The following is a 21,744-nucleotide window of genomic DNA, read 5'->3' on the forward strand; positions in this document are numbered from 1 at the left end:
GCTGTTGTCTGGATATTATTCTTTTGTTTTTTTTTTTTTAATGGAATGTGCTGAATGTCTATAGTTTTGTTCAGATGACTGCAGAACCTGGAAAAGCTGTTGCTGCTATTGATGCATAACATACTATTATTAGCCTTTTTATATAAATATATATAATACACATATATATATAAATTGAATTTTGGGAAACTTTAACAGTGCTGCCAACTTTGGAAAAAGTCATCCCAATTTACTGTGTTGAGTTGGCATTGTACAGAAACGGACACAAAAACTATAATAGTACACAGGATCCTAATAAGATAATTAATAATATGAAATAGGAAGTAACGGGCTAAAGGTATAGGGAAAGTGGGAAGGGTGGGGGAAAGGTAATAAGGGAGAGGAAAAAATATGAGAAACTGAAAAAATGGAAATTAAGTGTTTGTAAATGGAGAGGAGAGGAGGGGGTGAAGGGAGGGCAGGGACAAGGGGAGAAAAATGAGAATCAAGACCTATTATGTAAAGGTACAGAATCTCAATGATGAATGTAAATGTATTGTATACCTAGATTGTATCAATAAACTCAATTTAAGAAAAATAAATAAATAAAATCTTTGGCCCATAAAAAAAAAAAAGTGGACTTTCAGCCAAAACTGATCAGAAGAGGCAAAGAGACAACCATATTGGTTAAAGGAGCTATTCAACAGAAAGAGAAAACAATTACAAGGCTGAGGATGTACAGTCCCTGAGTTTGATTCTCAGTACCAAAGAAAAAAAACAAAAACAAAAACAAAAACAAAAAAAGAAACCAGACGGGGATTTAGCTCAGTGGTTCTGCCACATGCTTTGCAACTGCAGGGTCCCGGGTTCAATCCCCAGTAAAAAAAAAAAAAAAAAACTTATATATATATATATATATATAGACAGATATAGATATAAATTTACATGCACCAAATGACAGTGCACACAACTTCATAAAACAAACACTAGCACACATAAAAGAACAAATAATACGATTATAGTGGGGGGACTACAATGCCCTAGTATTAAAAATCGGTCACCTAAACAAAATAAAAAAAAAAAATCAGAGATGAACCAAACCTTTCAAGAAATAGACAAGAGGGCTGGGGATTTACTTCAGTGATGCCACCACCTGCCTCACAAGCACAAGATGCTGAGTTGTGGAAAGATCCCAGCCAGGGGCCCACCCAGACTCCAGCAGCCTGGTCCCACAAGACCCAGCCAAAGGCCCACCCGGAAAAGAGCTGCACAGGCACACAAGCAACAGCCAGACACCCTCCCAGATATCATCCCAAGTGCACACAGGCCCAAGCCAAAACCCCACCAGGACAACAGGGCAGCACAGGGATCCAGAAGGCCACATTCTGAACCCAGGAAGTGGCGTAGTAGTGAGTACCAGAGAAAGGCCTCTTGATGGCTTGCTAAGAAGTGAAGACCACTGGGCAAGCTAAAAGTTGCCTCAGCAAAGGTGCAGCAGGCTGCATCTGTTGAAATGAGAAGACATGTAAACAAGCCTCAAAACCAGACTTCCAGATCACATAAGACAACCCCAAAGGGCAACGAGATAGAACAATCTGATACTCAACCACCTGGACTCCCTGAATTAGCAAGGAAAGAGGATCTGGAATAAATCAGAAATAATTTATCAGATAACAACAGAGATTGTGTCCATAGTGCAAGACATGATTAATAACTCTAAAGCACACAAAGTTAAAAATATAGAGGAGCTGATGAACATGAAGGAATCCCAACCTAGGAAACAAATGGAATCTGTAAAACAGATGCAAACAGGTATCCAGGAGATTAAAAACTTCACTGATAGTTTATGAAGCAGAATGAGCCAAAGTGAAGACAGAAAATCAGATACACAAGACAGGATTGGAACTAGTGACCAGGAAAAGAAAAATTTCTTAAAAACAGTAAGTGACCACAAGAAATCAATCCAGCAGTTGTTAAATGATGAAAAGAAGAATAACATAAGACTGATCAAGTCAATGAAGAAACAGGAGAGAGTACAAATTACATTAAAAAAAAAAAAAAAACTGTTCACAGAAGTAATTGCAGAAAATTTCCCAAGCAGGGGAAAAGAGCTGTCATACAGATAAGTGAGGTATATAGGACTCCAATCAGCTGTGATCAAAAAAACTTACACGTAGGCATATAATAGTTAAGATTCCAGAAACCTAACAGAAGAATAAAATTCCACAAGCAAAGCAGTTAGAGAAAAGAAACAAATCACATACAAAGGAAAGCCCATCAGAATCACAGCAGACTTCTCAACACAAACCCTCAAGGCAAGGAGAGACTGGAGTGAAGTATTTCCAGCCCTGAAAAAAAACAACCTCCAGCCCAGAATGATGTACCCTGCAAGAGTAGCTTTCAAAACTGATGGAGAAATAAGACACTCTCGAGACAAAGATCACCTGTGGAACTTCATGACTGCCAAACCAGCACTCCAAAAAATTTTAAAACAATATCCTAGGAAATGACAATGAGGATCACAACCCCACAAAGCCCAGCAGAATGAATCCATCAGGCACAACAAGAAACTAAATGCAAAGGGGGAGAATCCAACAAAAAGAAAAAGTCACAACAAGGATAAGTCAATATGTATCAGTTATAGCCATCAATATTAATGGTTTCAATTCACCAATCAAAAGTAAGACTGGCAGAATGGATCAAGAAACAAGATCCAACAATACGCTACATACAAGAAATACACTTAATTAAAAAAGAAACTCAAAGACTAAAAGTTAAAGTGTAGAAAACAATACTCCATGTGACAGGAACCTGAAAAAAAGCAGAAGCAGCCATCCTCTCTGCATATCAAATGGATTTTACACCAACACTAATTAAGAGACAAAGAACACTACATTCTTGTAAAGGGAAATTCCAAGAGGAAGAGAAGACAATCATAAACATATATGCACCAAATACTAGTGCACCCAACTATATAAAACAAATATTAACGGACATGAAAACCAAATAAGCACTAATACAATAGTAGTGGGGGACCTCAATATCCCATTGTCACAAATAGTTAGATCAACTAGACAAAAAATAAACAAATGAAATACTAGAACTCAATCAAATGGACTTAACAGAAGTTTACAGAGAGTTGCATCCCATAAAATCAGAATGCACATTCTTAGCTGGGTGTGGTGGCGAACACCTGTAATACTAGCACTAGAGAGGCTGAGGCAGGAGGATCGCTGTGAGTTCAAGACCAGCTTGGGCTACATAGTGAGTTCCACGTCAGTCTCAACTACACAATGAGACCCTGTCTCAAAAAAACAAAAAAGAATACACATTCCTTTCAGTTGCACACGGATCATTCTCCAAAGACCACTACACACTTGCTCATAGAACATGTTTAACTGCAAAGGAATTGAAGTTATCCCCTGTGTATTATCAGACCATAGTGTGATGACACTGGAGATCAACAGCAAAAGAAAACACAAGAATTTCATAAACACAGAGAAATTGAACAAGACACTTCTGAATAACCAACGGGTCACAGAGGAAATTAAAGAAGAAATCAGACAGCTTCTACAATTAAATGAATATAACAATACATCCTATTTAAATCTATGGAACACAATGACAGCAGTCCTATGAGCATGTTCATAGCAGTTAATACTCATATTAGGAAAACAGAGAGCTCAATTACACAACCTGATGCAGAACCTCTAGCTTCTAGAAAAAGAAGAGTAGGACAAAACCAAAGCTTATACAAGGGAGGAAATTATAAAGATCAGAGCAGAAATCAATGCAATGGAGACTAAAAGAGCAATACCAAAAAAATCAATGAAACAAAGAGTTGGTTCTGAGAAAATAAACAAAACTGACAAACTCTTAGCCAACCTTAACAAAAAAAAAAAGGAAAGAAAAGACCCAAATCCATGCAGTTAGGAATGAAAAGGGTGAAATTACAACAGACTTAGAAGAAATCCAGAGAATCATCAATACCTACACTTTGAGAACGTATATGCCAATAAGATGGAAAACACAGAAGAAATGGACAGATTCCTAGATATGTATGAATTATCTAAGTGAACAAAGACCTAAAAATTCTAAACAACCCACTATCAATCAACAAAATTGAAAACTCAATTAAAAACTTACCAAGAAAAGCCTGGGTCCTGATGGCTTTACTGCTGAATTCTATAAGACATTTAGAGAAGAACTATTGCCACTACTGTTTAAACTCTTCAGTGAAATTGAAAGGGAAGCAATACTCCCAAATCCATTCCTAGAAGCAAGCATCACCTTGACCCCAAAAGCAGAGAAAGACCCAAATGAAAATGAGAACTACAGGCCAGTGTCATAATGAACAAAGATGCAAAAATGCTCAATAAGATACTGGCAAACAGAAAGCAGAAGATCATACACCCTGACCAAATGAGATTCATGCCTTGGATGCAAGGATGATTCAACATACACAAATCAATAAATGTAGGGCCCAGGGATTTAGCTCAATGGTTCCGCTGCCTGCTTCACAAGCACAAGGCCCCAAATTCAATCCCCAGTACCAAAAAAACCCCAAAAAAACAAAACAAAAAACCCCAAAATGTAATCTACTATATTAATAGAGCCAAAGACAAAAACAGTATGGTCACCGCAATAGATGCAAAAAAAAAGTGTTCGACAAAATTCAACACGCATTCATGATAAAAACCCTACAGAAAATTGGAACAGATGGTCTCTATCTCAACCTGATGAAAGCCATCTATGAAAAACCAACAGCCAATATCATACTAAATGGTCAGTATAATCCTAAAATTCATATGGAAGCAGAAAAGACCCAGAGTAGCAAAACCAATGTGAGGTAACAACAGCAAAGCAGGAGGCATTGCAATCCTGGACTTGATGTTATATCACAAAGCTACAGTGATAAAACAGCACAGTACTGTGGGAACAGAAACAGACATGTGGGTCAGTGGGACAGAATAAAGGAAGCAGAAACAACTCCAGTACATCCAACTAGTTGATCTTTGACAAAGCGTCCAAAAACATACACTGCAGAAAAGGTAGCCTCTTTAATAAATTGGACAACCCACGTGCACAAGGTTGAATGCAGACCCATATATCTCACCATTTACTAAATTAAATCAAAATGGATCAAAGAACTAAATGTTAAAACAGAAGCACTTAGCCTGATAGAAGATAAAATGGGTAAAACTCTTGAAAATATAGGTGCAGGTAAGGACTTTCTAAACAAGACCCCAGTGGAGCAACAGATAGTCTGAGAATCAATAAATGGGATTGCATCAAATGAAAAAGCTTCGAAACACCAAAGGAAACCAGACAACATACAGAGTGAGAAAAAAATTTTGCCGTCACTGCTTGGCCTTTTGGCAAAGACCAAGTATAAAAAAATTTGCCAGCTATTCCTTGGACCAAGGACTAACTTCTAGAATATATAAAGAACAAAATAAAAATTAGCTCCCTAATAAAAGACCCAATCAAAAACCAGACAAATGAAATGAACAGACACTTCTCAGAAGCAGCAGCACAAATGGTCAATAAACACATGAAGCAATGTTGGAATGCTGCTGGCCATTTGAGAAATGAAAATTAAAACAACAACATGACATCTTAATCCAGAAAGAATGGCCAACATCACAAAATCAAATAATAAATGCTTATGAGGTTGCAGCGGAAAGGGAACCCTTCTGCACTGCTGGTGGGAATGTAAACTAGTACAACCATCATGGAAATCGGTATGGAAATTCCTCAAAACTCTCAAACTAGAAATTCCATTTCCTTCTGAGGTATCTTCCCCAAAGAGTTAGTCATCACATTCCCATGATACACATATACCCATACTAAAGCAGCATTACTTATAATAGTTAAGTCTTGGAAATGGCCCAAATGCCCATCAATAGATGAATAGATAAAGAAAATCCAATCACAGAAACAATAACCATTTACTGCCACCAATCTAACTTTCCGCTTCAGGGAGAAGCAGCATTAGAAGAAAACAATGGAGTATTAGTCATAAAGAAGGATAAACTTTTAAAAAAGGATCAATTTGAGCCATTTGTAGGTAAATGAATGCACCGTGAGACTGTAATATTAAGCTAAATCAATCAGCCATACAAGCTTCAATATCATATTGTCTTAAGTGACAAACAAAAAACAAACTATATATAGATAGAAAGAGATTTTGAGAGAGAGAGAGAGAGAGAAGCACAAAATAAAAGATAAGGCAACTGGAAGTAGGGAGATGTTTTCAAATAGATAGGAAAATAAGAGATGGAGGGGAGAGGGGGAAGTGGATTAAAAATTTTTTAAATATTTTTAAAACTACAAATAGAGCTTTTACAATGGAAGAGACCAAGTAGAACAAACAGGGTGGGGTGGGAGGAGTAGAAGAGGAAAAAAAGATGTGTTAAGGACATGTACCGACACCCACAATAAATGTAACCATTATGTCCCACAAACTCTTTCTAATGAAAAATAATTTTAAGAAACAAAAGGTGGTCAGACCCCAGAGAGACTAGTAGATAAAAATCCAAGCCACAAAAACAGTAACCACTTATCTCTACCGATTTAATTTTCCAGTTCAGAGAGAAGCAGCATTTGCAGAAAACCCTTCCAGACTGCAATTCCCCAGCACTGGGGGATCAGAGGGGATGGGTCCAAAGTAACTACCAGTGTTTAGCTTGTCTCAGTGTCACAAATGCCAGGGAGCTGAAGGACCTGACTGTATTCCTGTCCTCACCCTGGGTCAGATCCTTGAAATGCCCAAATACAGGTGCTTCCACAATGGTAAGGGAGAACAGAAAGCAAGCTTTACTTTTTTCCTAGTTTGGCCCCCCACACCAACAGCGGGGCCCTCTCCTGCCCACTTTCCCAATACACCACTCACACTGTGCTGTCAGTCCTGAGTGTCTCCCAGTTTTCTTCATTTTCTTTCAAGTGCCTCTTGAATGGATCTTAACAAAACGGCCAGCAGTGCTGGTTCCGACTTTGTATCTGAGAAATGGATTTTCTTCATGTGTTTTTCAGGGATTTGGTTTGCAATCTCACTCTGCATGAAAGAATTCTTTTCCTCTAATCAGATCCCTCCTATACCCTTTCCTATCTATAAATCTGGGGCCCTTTCTGTGGTCCTTGGAGTCCTAGACCCAAGCATAGTACTGGCAGCTCAGGACAACCTGCCTTTTATAGCACAATACTGCAGGCCCAGGATCCGGCTATGAGATAAGACCCGTGGGTATAGTTAGGATCTACAATGTCCCCCAAACACCCAAGTGCTGAAGGTTTGATCCTCCAAATGGGAAGAAGTGGGACCGTCAGGAAGTGGGATCCAGTGGGATCCAGCCATCATAAGTATAGGAGCTTATCCTCAAAGGGGACTGTGAACCTAAGCCCCTTCCTTTTCACTCCCTAACTGTGCAATGAGTGGTTTTGCTCTACCATGTGCGCAAGGCAACAGGCCAACTATCATGGACTGAAATTTCCAAAATTAGGTCAAAATAAACCTCTCTATGAGGATGATCTTAGTTATCTGAAAGCTAACACAACTTGCTTCTTCTATTGCTATGCAGCTTTTAAAAAGCCAGTTAGTTGACAAAATTGTCAACTCTGACAGGAGAGGAGTCCCATCCTTTAGACACAGACCTTGGCTCTGGGTATTTGTCTTGCCTGGAGTACATTTCTACTTCCTGTTACCCTGCACAAGTTTAGTCTCTAGCTACCTACAGTCAGGCAAGCCTAAGAGTTCTACCCGCCAATAACTTTGTGTTTCTGCTCCATTGCAGGTCCAGAGAAACCATTATCTTCTCAGGGGAATGGCTGAATCCTTTTAATTTCCTCTCTTCAGATTTTTCCATTACATGACACAAAGGAAACTAAAATTCACCAGCAGTTTTTTTTTCCTGTAGTACTGGAGCCTGAACCAGGCCTTCCCACAGAGCTACATTTTCAGCCTTTTCCGAAAATGTTTTGAGACAGGGTCTCAGTAAGTGGCTGAATTGCCCAGGATGGACTCAAACTGGCCCATGCGCCACCATGCCTGGCCTCACCAGCATCTTGACAGGAAATCCCATTATTCTGCTCTTTCTTTGCTGCAAAAACGGGAAAAGGCCTTTTCTTCTCAGCTTAGCTTGGCAGAGAAGGCGAGCCTTCTGTAGCTACTGAACTGGTTTACATCCTAACGCAGCACTAAGTGCCGCGCACAGGTGCAGCCATACAGACTGTCTTGGCCCTTTGTGATCAGACTACAACCTCAGCCACAAGGCCTCTTTCACCAGCCTTTCGCGCTCCGAGGCTGCCCGCTGCACCTTTCCTTGCACAGTGTCCTGCCGTTTATATTCCTCTTCATTTCCGGCACCAGGAATTTCCTGGCCCTCCTGCCTACCTCTTAAATCTCATCTTTTAGCAAAATAACTTTTTCAGGTATTTTAACTGGTATTCCCATGTGTTTAGAGTGGGGCAGGCAAACGAGCAAGGAAAAAAGAGCCCTCCTCCTTCCCTTCAGGTCAAACTGAAAGAAAATGAACTCTTCCCACTTGTCTTTTAAGCTCCAGCACCACTCATCAGGAAGGATTCCTCTGCCCTCCTCAATACCCTCCTTCTTTGACCCCACAGCACCTTCTACTTAACTGTATTAATTTTAAAGTAAGAAAATTTAAAAATTTAGCAAATATTTTAAACAAAATACGTACTTAAAACCTCTACTAAAGCTACTTACATGTACAGAAATAAAGTCTATTCTTCCACTGTCTAACATTCATACTCACCATCTCATTGGGATGGACCAAAAACAAGTAGATCCCTGGATGTTTCTCAAAAACCTGAAAGGGGCAATTGGCTTGTTCCATCCGGCAAAGTGCTTCAACACACAGCTCATCTAAATAGAAAAAATAAGACAGGAAATACAGAAATCTTAGCAACTTAGCAAGAGGCCCTAACTTTGGCTCTTTGGTTGTTCCGTATGTAAATGAAAAGGTCATCCTTTTTTCCTTAACTGAGGCATATAAATGCGAATAACGCAAGTGTAAGACCAACATTTAAGTGGGACAGACCATTCAAGTGTGATAACAGGGTGTCTGGGGGGATTACTGTGACTTTACTAGAATATACACCTTTTTTTAATACCTGGCATAATTATCTCCACACAATATCTTCTTAAAAGTATGGCTAGAGGTACAAATCGTTATGTGCTTTACGTTTGGTCCACCAGGATTATCAGGCCTGGGAGGGGAGTGAGGAAAGTCAGCTTTTGCCCCACGTGACTAGTTGTTCCGATTGCTGGACTGCCCATGTGCCCAATCAGATCAATCAACTTTAGTCCTTGAGGTCTCAAAAACCGCTGCTGTAGCAGGACGTCAGGAAGCTACTGTGCTGGTGGCTGGCTCTGGGGAGGAGGAGGAGGGTAAGGACCAGGCGAGCAGAAGGGGAGCGGCTGTGATGCTGACAACACTCAGCTACTGAGGTGCGGAGAACCGCAAAGCTTATATAATTTTCTGGATATCTGTTTTTTAAAATGCCTTGTTAGAATTTTTTAAGCTAACTACTTTGAATTTATTGATTTAGAAGGAGTGATCTGGCTAAACAAATCTTTAAGTCTTATTTTTCAGTTTACTGAAATATGGAAGAGGGCCGGGGATTTAGCTCAGTGGTGCTGCCGTCTGCCTCGCGAGAACAAGGTCCCGAGTTCGATCCCAGGTACCAAAAAAAAAAAAAAAAAAAAAAAAAAAAAAAAAAGAAAGAAAAGAAAAAAAGAAATATGGAGGACAAAGATACAAGTCAAATATCATAAGAAAAAAAATCTTTTTTTGTTGTTTTTTGAGACAGGGTCTCACTATGTAGTTCAGACTGCTCTGGAAACTCACTGTGTAGCCCAGGCTGGTCTCACGCAGCAATCCTCCTGCCTCAGCCTCTCTCGTGCTGGGATTACAGGTGTGCACCACCACGCCCAGCAGAAAAAAAATCTTTAAGGTACATTTTCCAATAGGGCAACTATACATGGCCAAAAAGAAAAAAAAGTCTGTGTACATGGTCCCTGACTGGACTCTTAAACAAACGAGCCAAAAAATCCTCCACAATTTTACAACTACTGACAGATTAAGAATATGGACTATGTGTTAGATACTTTAAAAGTATTCTTATTTTATTTGATTTGACCATTAGGAAGATGTCATTACTTTTATAGCAAATACAAATAATCCTAAGCTAAACAGCCATACTATGTCATGCCATGGGGATGAGTGAAAATTATTAGAGATTAGTGGGTTTTGGGTTTTTTTTTTTGGTACCAGGGATTGAACTCAGGACCCTAAGTTTACGAGGCAGGCAGCACAGATCAGAAGTTTTCAACCAGAGAGATCTTGACCACTCACCAAGGGACAGGTGGTCCCCACAGCACGGCTGGGAAGAGGATGCTACTGGGGTGTGTCAAGACCAGAGAGAAGTGCTACTGAACATCCCACAGTGGACGGCCCAGCCCCTCACCCAGTCCAAACTTTCAAGAGCATCAAGATCAATAACCTTGCCACGATGTATTACAACAACAAAAACTGAATGGACAAAAAGCTGTGATAGGCAAATATAGCAAAATGTTAACAATTATAAAACCTAAATGGTGGGTAATTTACTTATCTGTGTTTGAAAACTTTCATAATAAAATGTTGCAATATTAAGCATCCTAATGATATGTGTAACAACAAATTGTTAATATAAATTTGTAAACCTCAACACTTCTAATTTGAGTGTGGGTACGTGCTGGGAAATCAAAGCCGGGACTTGTGTACACTGAACATGCACCCTACCACTGAGTCACACACCCAGGCCCCAATTCTTAAAACAATAAAACTGGTGCTGGGGATTTAGCTCAGTGGTTCTAGCACCTGCCTCGCAAGCACAAGGGCCTGAGTTCGATCCCCGGTACCAAAAAATAAGTAAATAAATAACAATAATAATAATAAAACAGATACAACTTGAGAAACGCCCAAGATACTCACTAACACGCTCATGCAAAAGCAGGTAAGGATATTTCAGTATTTCAAGAAGAGGAACTCGAATCTTATTTTCAAAGTCTTGGCCACTAAAATCAAAGAGCTGTGCCTCTCCATTGTTGTCTACTATGTATAATTCATCATCATCTTCAATTTCTTCCTTCATGGAGTTTTCAAAGTGATTTATGAGACGTAAGGTTTCTAATTCCCATAAAACCTATGGGAAGAAAAAAATGGTCAGTGCAATTTATATCTTGTCAACAAAATGTGCTCGATGCAATGATCATTCTATGAAGCCTTCCCAGCATTTTTAGTGTTTTTATTCAGAAGTTTAAAGTGCCAGCCATCATACACAGAGTTCTCTTGGAAGCATTGTAAGCTTGGTTCCAGACCACTGCAATGAAGTGAATGTTGCCAAAAGTGAATCATACGTAGCTTTTACATGCAATAGAAAACAAAAAAATTATGTTCACAGTGTATGAGTCCATTAAGTAGCACTGTATCTAAAGCAATGCATATAATTCAAAAGGACATTATTGCTTTAAAGTGTTAACCATAGGGCTGGGGATTTAGCTCAGTGGTTCTGCCACCTGCTTTGCAAGTGCAAGGTCCTGAGTTCGATCCCCGGTACCAAAAAGAATAAAAAAATAAAATGTTCATGATTATCTGGGCCTGCAGAGAGTAGTCTTGCCTCAGGGTTGACCCCTGCCAATCAATCAAGGCTTGAACTGCTAGAGGCTGGGGCAGCTATGGAAATTCCTTAGCAGTCATGTTCACTGCATGAGTGACTCTTCTCGTAAGAATTCTCTGCAGCTTGATGCTGCTGGATAGCGTTTTACTCACAGAATTTTCAAAACTGGAGTCAATCCTATGGAATCTGCTGCATTTTTATCAATGAAGTTTATGTAGTATTCCAGGTCTTTGTTTTCATTTCCAAATGTAATGGCATCTTCACAAGGAGTATAATCCTTCTCAAGAAATCACTTTACTTACCCACAAAAAGCTGCTCTCATTACAAGACTGCAGCTGTGCATCCCACCCTCAGGCTCCCCCGTAATGCTAGGGCTCTTGCCAGTTCCATCACATCTCATTACTTCCTCCTCTGAAGACTTAAATCCCTCAGACTATCCACGAGGGGTGGACTCAACTTCTCCCACGCTCCCGTCAGTGCTGATCGTTAGGAGCTTCCCAAGACTCACCAATATTATCTAGAAAGGTGAATCTTCTCCAAGGTTTTCAATTAACTTTCCCCAGATCTACCACGGAATGACTGTGTAATAGCCATGCTTAATGTATCAGCCTTAGAAAACATACTTCTTAAATAGTAGGACTTCAAACTATTCCTTAATAAACGGGCTGCGGAATGGACGCTGTGTGTGTTAGTAGGCATAAAGCAAAGCATTTAAGTGACCAGGTGGTTTGTTAATCAGCAATAATTTATTAACAGGAGCTCTTTTTACTGAGCAGTCTCAACTGTCGGCTTCAAATATTGAGTAAACAAAAGTATAAAGAAACATGCTACCATCCAGGCTTTGTTGTTCTAGTCTCAAGGCTCAGGCAGAGCAGACTAAATGTAATTCTTAAGGACCCTAGCATTTACCGAATGGCATATAAGCACTGAGTTTAACTTAATCAGCAGGTACATTGGACCCTGGCAGGAGAGTCAGCCCTCCCACACATTTTTTTCCAGTATCAGGGATCAAACTCAGGACCTTGTGCTTGCGAGGCAGGTGACTGAACCACTGAGCTAAATCCCCGGCCCTTGTTTCACTTTCTTATTCTTATGTTCATCAGAACAGTACTTAATTTCAAGAACATTTTCTTTACACTCAAATCTGACTGTGTGGCTGGGTGTGGTATGTCTATCTGTAATCCCAGTACTTGGGAGACTGAGTCAGGTGGACTACTGTGAGTTCAAGGCCAGCCCCGGCTATACAGCAAGTTCAAGGCCAGCCTGAATCACACAGCAAGGTCCTGTCTCCATTAAAAATAAAAAACAGGGTTGGGGATTTAGCTCAGTGGCACCATGCCTGCCTCTCAAGAACAAGGTACTGAGTTCAATCCCAGTATCAAAAACAAAACAAAACAAAACAAAACAAAACAAAAACAAAAGACCTAGCTGTGTGCGTGGCACAAGAGGTCTCACTTTCAGCCTGTTTTGGCTTTCTACATGTCTTCTTCATTAAATTTAATTATTTCTAGCATTTGACAAAGTGAGAGATGTGTGACTCTTCCTTTCACTTGAACACAAAGGGGCCACCACAAGGTTTGTAACTGGCCTAATTTCAATACATACAGCTGTGTCGCACACACTACCAAAAGCTCCAGGAAAGGGAGAGATGGAAAGTAGCCAGCCAGTAAGGCAGTATGACACACACAACCTTTATTAAGTTCATCTTATTACACAGACATGTTTACCAGCGCTCCAAAACAATTATAATTGCTAACATGAAATAACATTAACCACAGGTCACCATAATAGGTATCACCATAATACAAAGGTGGAAGCCTGTGAGATTACCAAAATGTGGTTCAGAAAGTTGAGTGGGCGCTCCTGGAAAAATGGCACCTGCAGAGTTGCTAAAAGCAGGGTTGCTACAGACTTTCAATTTGTTAAAAAAAAAAAAAGGACTCTATCTATGAAGCACAAGAGAGCACAGAACAAAATAAAGTGTGGCTGTGTTAGGCTCAAAGACAACAGTGTCTAAACGTGGCCACTCTGATAGGGTACAACCACAGAGCATGAGATGCCTTAGTACTTCTTTTGAAGAGTTTTGCTACAGGCATCTCAAAATCCCCGTGAAATACATTCAGAAGGGAATGAGAAGCTGGAGCTTCTTTGTCAAAGCCTGAGCCAGGCCTTCTGTCCCACGCCTTTCCACGTTCTAACCATGGGTGCCTACAGCACCTGAGAACATGAGCTTTTGCACGAGACCTCAGATAACTTCACACTTAGGAAAATCTATAAAATGGAAGTTTCTCAACGTAGATTCCACGCCCACCCCCCAAAACTGTATACATCGCTAGGAGCTGTGTTGTTTCTCATCAGATAAATGTAATAAATTAAATATACTTGCCTTTAGGTTTATAATCATCCATTCATGAAAAAGTAACTACTAACCCATAAAGAAAAACACCCAAGGGCCAGGGATTTAGCTCAGTGGTGCCACCACCTGCCTTGCAAGTGCAAGGTCCCAAGTTCAATTCCCAATACCAAAAACAAAAACAAAACCTCTTAAAAACACTCAAGTCATCCAGATAATATAGCATTGACATAAAAAAGAAACAAAAAATATCCCATAAATGACTTCATAAATTATTTCATACTAAAATGACAGGAAGTGATGGATCATAAAACTCCCCTTCAGGTCCAATTCAATTCCATCAGGGGCATTTTCTCAACACCAATGTACCACGGTGAGTTAGGTGCTAGACGTGCTTTAGTTTTCAAAATGTAAATCACATCATTCCCGTGAACAGTTCTAACAGAATCCAGACTTTATCTCTTCCTAGTTATAAAGCTCTGAAAAATAATGCCTATCTAATATAAATTACCTCATGCAAGAACGGCAGCTCGTCCCTCGCTTTGTGGTACTCGGCCACACACTCCAGGCAGTAGCAGAGGTCTTCATCAGCTGTTTGGAACTCACGGGCCTGGGTCTTGGACGCATAGCACTTCAGGAAGTCAGTGGTGGAAATACCACCTGGTGTACACCAACAGCACGTGCTCATTCTGCACCTATACCCAGCAAAGGAGACATCGAAAACCTTAAGTCCAAAATAACATTGCACGTGCACTCCATGTGAAGAGGGGTACACTTCCTACTCGGGACTGGGTCTTCAACTTCAAAGTGCTTCCACAGCCAGATGTTCTGCAAGGCACTTTATCAATCCCCGAACTAACCGAAGTGCAAGGGACATAGCTCAGCGGTAAGGGTGCTGGCCTAGCATGTGTAAGGCCCTAGGTTCAATTCCCAGCACTGCAAAAGAAAAACAAATCTGAAAGCTAGTTGTTAATAATGAACAGCATAAAGCAACATATAATAGGCGTGCTACAGAGAAGGCTCAAAATTATGTAGAAGACCTGACCACAGTGGTGCACAACTGTAATCCCAGCACCCTGTGTAGCTGAGGCAGGAGACCCAGCCTGGGCAATTTAGCAAGATCGGACTATCTCAACATTTTTTAAAAACTTAAAAGGCCCTAGGTTCAAACCCAATACTGGGAGGAGGGGGGGAAAAAAAAAACCTATTTAGAGTACTAATGGAACACACACACACACACACACACACACACACACACACACACTTAATCAGTTTGCAAAGTACAGATTTTAGGATATCCTAATAATTTCCTGGCAGCAAAATCTAATGCTCAAGAACATTCACCTTCCCAGAAGCACTGTTCTAGAACCCTCTGTAAACATAAAAATCCTTTGAGAATAAACTTTTTGTAAAAATCACTTCTAAAAATTATAAACTTAATTATTGCACTTAAAATGAAACACTACTTTCTTTTTTTGCAGTGTCCCACGTGTAGACTCAGATTCCTTGCCTGCTTGTGTGATTTACTGTTACTCCACCCAGTACTAAACATCTAAAGAGTCTGTTTTTTTGTTTTGTTTTGTTTATGATGCAAGAGATCAAACCAATCCAGGGCCTCACAACACGCTGTCCAAGGACTCTACAGTACACTACATAACCCTGGCCCTACAGATTCTACCTGAAATACAACAAAGGACTTCTTTTTTTTTTTTTGGTACCGGGGATCGAACTTGGGACCTTCTGCTTGCAAGGCAGGCCCTGGAACCACTGAGCTAAATCCCAGGCCCAGGACTTTTGTTTTTGAAGGAAGCAAATATAGTTTCTTTTTTTCTAGGCATTATTGAAAGTAGAAGTTTAAAGACATGACCAGTTTTTGTTTGAAATTATAATTTTGTAATATAACTTGCCTCATTATATGTAACAGTTCCCATTTGATGAGATATATAGGGAAGAATGTGTATGTATATGTGTATAAAATACATATATTCACAAAAAAACATAAAAATCCACACAAATAAATGTACAGTAATAACACAAGCAGAACTGGCTGTGGTGGTGCGTGGCTAAAATCCTAGATCTCAGGAGGCTGAGGCAGGAGGACTGCCCCAAGTCTGGGGCCAGCCTGAGTACACAGTGAGTTCAAGCAGCCTGCACTACAAAGGAAGACCCTCTCTCCTGCTTAGAAAGCACACATACATACATGTGTGTGTGGGTACACACACACAAACAGCAAGCATATATTACCACCCATAAACCACTGCTCTTCAATGACCTAAAGAGACTCATACAGGGCGGGTTCATCTGAGCTGGATGACATGGAAACTGAGATTAGGGAAGAGGAAGGAAGCCAGAATGCAAAGAGATCTCTAATGAGACGTAATAAATATAAGACACTGTATTTTTCCCTATAAATAAATACATTTATGAAAGCTCTGGCACCGTGCCTGCCAAGAAAGCGCAAGGTCCTGAGTTTGATCCCCAGTACCAAAAGAAAAGCTAGCAGGAGAAGCTCATTAGTTAACAGTATTCTGTAGCCACATAAAAGGCAAATGTATGTACTGATCATACATTAAAAAATAAGGTCAGTGAGAGGAAATGCAAAGCGAGTGTAATGACAGAAACAAAAGCACTCCCCTCAGACCTACAGCTGAAACAACCAGAACTGCCAAAAATTCATCTATACTAACACAAAGGAATGCATAAACAAATGGGACAGAGAAAATTCACCCTCCTCCTGCAAGAATCCCAGATAATAATTATACATAATCTGTTACAGGGATAGAGCTTACTCCCAGCTCCCTTGAGTACAGGCTGGGCTAAGTAAATCACCTTCAAAGAAAAAAATCTGGAAAAGGAAACCCCGTAACTGTACAGTGAAGATGTCTGAATGTGCCGCTTATACGCTATCTAGATGGCCCCCCAAGGCCTCATGCACTCGGGGCAGGGGTGTGGGGGTGATGGAATGAGTTCAGTCACCGGCGGCTTGCAGCTAACTGTGCTGCTGGGAGGCGAAGCCTGGCCGCAGGAGGTGGGCACTGGAGACGGGGCCTGGAAGGGTCTGCCTCCCTCCCTCCACAGCCATGCCATGCGCTGTCTCTCTGCCATGCCACCCACCCTGCTGCCTCGGAGCCAGCTGACCGTCAACTGACGCCTCTACAAACCCTGAGTCAGTATGAACCGTCCCTCCTCACAGCTGCAGATGCCAGGACACCTGGCGAGCACAGCCTTTACCAATCAATCGAGCTTAAACCAAGCAAGGGTAAGTAACACTGCTATACTTGACGTAAAGTTATGAGAAACAAGCTCTGCAGTTGCCTCCCAAAGCTGGGCAGACAGAGTTCCTAAGAAAAATGTCAGACGCGCCCAACTGAGTATCATCTACGCCACTCTCTGCCAGTCTGCTGCCATCCGAAGACGACCATACCCAAGTGTTCTTTCATGTGAAAACAATCATTAGGAATTGGGCCACAATATTATCAACTGACCCACTCGAGGTAACCTTCACTTAACTGCCAATGACCGTTAATTATCAACCAAACTGGGTGGTGGGAGGATCACAGATCCAATATAAATTCATTCCACAAAGCAAATGACCCTAATGCACGCATTTTCATCAGGGCAGATAATATCCTAACAGGTAAAACCTCACTAGCGTGATATGAAGACATCCCATTTTTCTGATATTTAAAGCTGTATCAAGAACTTAGCAGGCAGACAACATACTAAAATTTCTAACCATTAGGAAAAAAATCTAAAAAGTCTCCCTTCAGGAGGAAAAAATAAAACAAAAGGAAACCAACCTAACAAAGTCTCTAAATGTTTGGATTCAAATATTTGGTAATGAGAGGTTTTGTAATAAATCTCCCCATAAAATTCAAGGGCTAGGGATGCAGCTTTGTGTAAGACATTTGCTTAGCATACCTGAGGCCCTGGATTCCATTCCTAGGCCCTGGATTCTATCCCTCGCAACAGAAACACAAAAAATCATTCCCCTAGGGCCGGGGATTTGGCTCAGTGGTTCCACCGCCTTCTTCGCAAGAGCAAGGTCCCAAGTTCGATCCCTGGAATCCCCCTAAAATCACAGGAATTTCTGCTAGTGAAAGAAATTACTTTACTGCAGAGGCTTTAACAACTCCCCTAATTTCTTTGTAACCCATGATTAAGTAATTATATATGAATGCATAAGTACAGGCAAATGTGTGTTTATCATGTGAGCTGATTTTTTAAATTTATTAAACACAGGAGGGGGTGAAAGGAGGGCAGGGAAAAGGGGAAAAAATGAGAACCAAGACCTGTCATGTAAAGGTACAAGATCCCAATAATGAATGTAACTGTACTGTATACCTAAAATGTACCAATAAGCTCAATAAAAAATAAATAAAATAAATTTATTAAACATTATCTTCACTTATACTTCAGCAGAAGCTTACTTTCTTCATGCTTCTAAAACAATTTAGGATAGCTTTTAACATATAACCATATATGGAAAAAAACTTTAAAAAATAAGATTTTGAAAAAAATTAATAACATTTCAATGGGCCGGGGATTTAGCTCAGTGGTTCTGCTGTCTGCCTCGCAAGTGCTACGACCTAAGTTCGATCTCCGGTACCAAAAAAACAAAACAAAAACAAAAATAAGATTTCAAAACAAAACAACAAAAAAAGATTTCGAAAAAAAAGGTCAAAACTCATTTAGGAAGAATATAATTTCACAAAGTTCAAAAACTAGAAGTTTCTTGAAAAATGGAACAAAAAAGGACAAATTACATGGTTTTCCTCTGAAGAAAAAACTAGGAACGCAAGCTCAGCTACAGGAATTTGCCCTTTCTTGATACTAATCAATTACACTTCACCAACGCCTACCATACACAAGGGCACTGCAGAACATTCAGAGATACAATCCTCACAATGCTTTGGCAAACTATAATCGGTTTATTTAAGGAAGAATGTTGAAAGAACATCATCAAAATTCTGGAATGGTTTGCAAAAGCTGGTTTATCCCATGATCTAACTGAGGGCAGGGAGTGACCTCAAAGCTAAGAACAGAAAGTGAAACTTCACAAAGATTTCTCAAACATCAATTGTTTCAAGCATGACTTTGGCAGATAAAAAGACCATCAATCTAAACTAAAAAACTTAATTATGGGACTGTAAATACTGGGTATTTTAAAATAATTACAAGAGCAGACAGCAAATGTATTGAGAAAACTACAGTTGGCTTTTTACTACTCAGTGAGGGAGCCTGCTTTCACACTCCTGAAAGGAAGACTCAATTTCCAAGAAGGTAAGCACTATGGAACCTAGAATCCACACAAAATACTGTGGTAGAGCACAGCACAGAAACATTCCCTTGTTTCTCTCAAAAGGTCAAAATACATCTAATTATATTCTCAAATCTAAAATCATCAAAGTTCAAAAGCTAAGCTCAAGAAATCTCAGTAGTGTACTTGTTTGTTGTCTTTAAGCAGAAAGTTACTGCTCATAAACGCCTGAAACCACTATGCCTTCAGTTAAGATCTGTTTTACTTTCACAGGACTGGAACTGCCTGGAGTCGTTACTGAAACACAAATGAGAATGACAGATGCCACTCAAGATGCAGGACAAAAATTAGTCACTCTGAGCACCAACCAAAAGGACAGTTGTAAGACGCTTCATCAGACACGTAACTTTAACTTTCCATAGACTTATCTTTGGGATATCATTTCTCAGTATTAACTGGCCACAGACATCAAGCAACAATCTTTTTCCCTTCCCAGTTAATATTTTTCAAGGACTCTGGGATGGAATGCTTGGGATTCGAGCTCCCAGGACAGTCAGTGCAGGTGTACAGGTAACACTGGACTTCTCGGCGCTGGGGAGATTGCACGTCTTGTTCTAAATTTTCTTTATGACCATCTGTTCTGTTTACTGAGGGCAGCACAGCCCTTTAGTGGTTTCCTATTGTTTGTGGGGGTCAGCATGTTTGCTGAGAGGGTCCCACTTAGGTTTGGGCATGACGGACTCTATAAATTGCATGAAATGCTACAGCAATATATTGTTCTCTGGACACTCAGTCTACCCAATAACCCTCAACAATCACTTCCTCCCTTGCTCAACACCTATCAAAATCTCCAAAGGCTTGAGACTTCTAATCTCTTCATTCACTACTCTCTTTTCTGTGACCTTATTTTAACTGTTTCAGCTACCACCTATATTAAAGCTTCCCAAAGATGGAAAATTTTCCTTTTCTTCTTTTTTGAGATGAGGGTCTATGTTCCCTGGGCTGGTTTTAAATTCCTGGGCTCAAGTAATCCTCCTGCCTCAAACTAGCAAGTAGCTGAGACTACAGGTGCACATCCAACTTAAAACCAAACCAAAATGAACAAAAACACATTTTTATTGAGGTGCTGGGGGCATAAAGTGTATCTCTACTCGCCTGTCTAGCAGAACAGAGTTCTTTAATCTTCTGTGTGTCCCACAGTCGCAGGATTGACAGCATTACCATCCATTCAACTTCCAAGCCAGTAGCCTAGGACTTATCCTATACTCTCCTTTGCCTTTAGCCTTACCTGAGTCTGAGGCTACCTCCAAAGTCTACCCCTGTGCTTTCCTCTCAGTGTCAATGCCACTGCCTTAATGTGTTTTCACTATCTACCTGATGACTGAAGAAACCTAAATGATTGTTGTCCTTTATTTGACCCACCACTAATCACTGCTCCAAAAATGTTCCCAGAGGCCCAAGCACACGCTAGACTTCAAAAGCACAGATGACTCCTCCACTTGCTTTGGGATAAAATTCAAATTGTTGAACTTCCCACATACATACAACCGTCCACAATCTGGCCTATGAGCATCTCTCGCTGCTACCTCATACTTACCTCTTCCTAAAACACTTCATGGTGCTTGGCATTTCCCTGACTTTACAGAAGCTCTTCTATCTGCCTTGAATACTCATCCTTCATATCTCTGCCTGGTTTTTAATCTCAGGAACTTTAAGAGAAAAAGTAAATGATGAGATCAAGGTGGTAAAACTCAGATTCAAGTTAAAAGCCCTCCGCTAGCGACTCTAGCAGGAACCACGGGTGTGCCATCACCTCTGCGAGGCCTGTGGCATCCACCCTGTCCTCCAGCCCTCCCTGCTGACCTCCCACCTGTGTGTGCTTCCACCCTGTGCTTATCAGGGGCTCTCTCAACTCCCACTCACGCACCTGCAGAACACTCAGAAATTCCGAGTCTCTTAGGGCAAGAACTTCTCTTCTACGTAGCTCTGTAGCGCCAGTGCTTTACACATCAAACGATGGGGAAAAGGTCTTAAAAGTTTGTTTAAAATAATTACCTTGGCAAACGGCCTAAAGAAAGTGATCCTCGCAGCTCAGAGGGCTGGCCTTGTTAATGATGGGCCTTCACACATATCCAGACCTCGGGCTCCAGAAGCACATTTCTGAGATGTAAAACAAACAGCTGACAAAGTGGCTCCCCAGAGTCCCGCGTCAACCCTACGGAGACAGCAAGTCAGGGCCACTGATGGAGGCAGCTGCACAGGTCGACGGTTCCTCCTGCGGGGCCGTACACGCTCAGCCTGCTGGCCACTCGGTCACCCGCGGCCCAGATCCGCCCGCCGCGCAGGTTCCTTCCCCCAGGATCCACACGACAGACTCGGCGCCACCACGCTCCGCTCACCCAGGACCCTTAGTGTGGGCGAGCTCTGGCGGGGACAAGCGGCCCCGGGGACGCGACATCGCAGCCAAGGACTC

General features: G+C 40.9%; 1 protein-coding gene across 5 annotated transcripts in view; it reads right to left on the reverse strand.

Annotated features, from left to right (window-relative positions):
- Window positions 1-21,744, reverse strand: part of Setx (senataxin) — an 81,894-nt gene that overhangs the window by 58,422 nt on the left and 1,728 nt on the right. For 3 of the 5 annotated variants that reach the window (XM_010627398.3, XM_010627397.3, XM_033758955.1), the window contains 5 exons: window positions 21,327-21,486; window positions 20,869-20,980; window positions 14,523-14,706; window positions 10,974-11,184; window positions 8,751-8,860 (listed from right to left, as the gene is read on the reverse strand). In XM_010627398.3, the coding sequence (XP_010625700.1) occupies window positions 8,751-8,860; window positions 10,974-11,184; window positions 14,523-14,706; window positions 20,869-20,900 (537 nt within the window). In that variant the 5' untranslated portion in view covers window positions 20,901-20,980; window positions 21,327-21,486. The remainder of the gene's footprint in view (window positions 1-8,750; window positions 8,861-10,973; window positions 11,185-14,522; window positions 14,707-20,868; window positions 20,981-21,326; window positions 21,487-21,744) is intronic. The other 2 variants (XM_019207920.2, XM_010627399.3) reach the window with 2 other exon arrangements.

This window comes from Fukomys damarensis, unplaced genomic scaffold (assembly GCF_012274545.1).
Source record: "Fukomys damarensis isolate Sample0158 unplaced genomic scaffold, DMR_v1.0_HiC HiC_scaffold_36, whole genome shotgun sequence".
Taxonomy (NCBI): domain Eukaryota; kingdom Metazoa; phylum Chordata; class Mammalia; order Rodentia; family Bathyergidae; genus Fukomys; species Fukomys damarensis.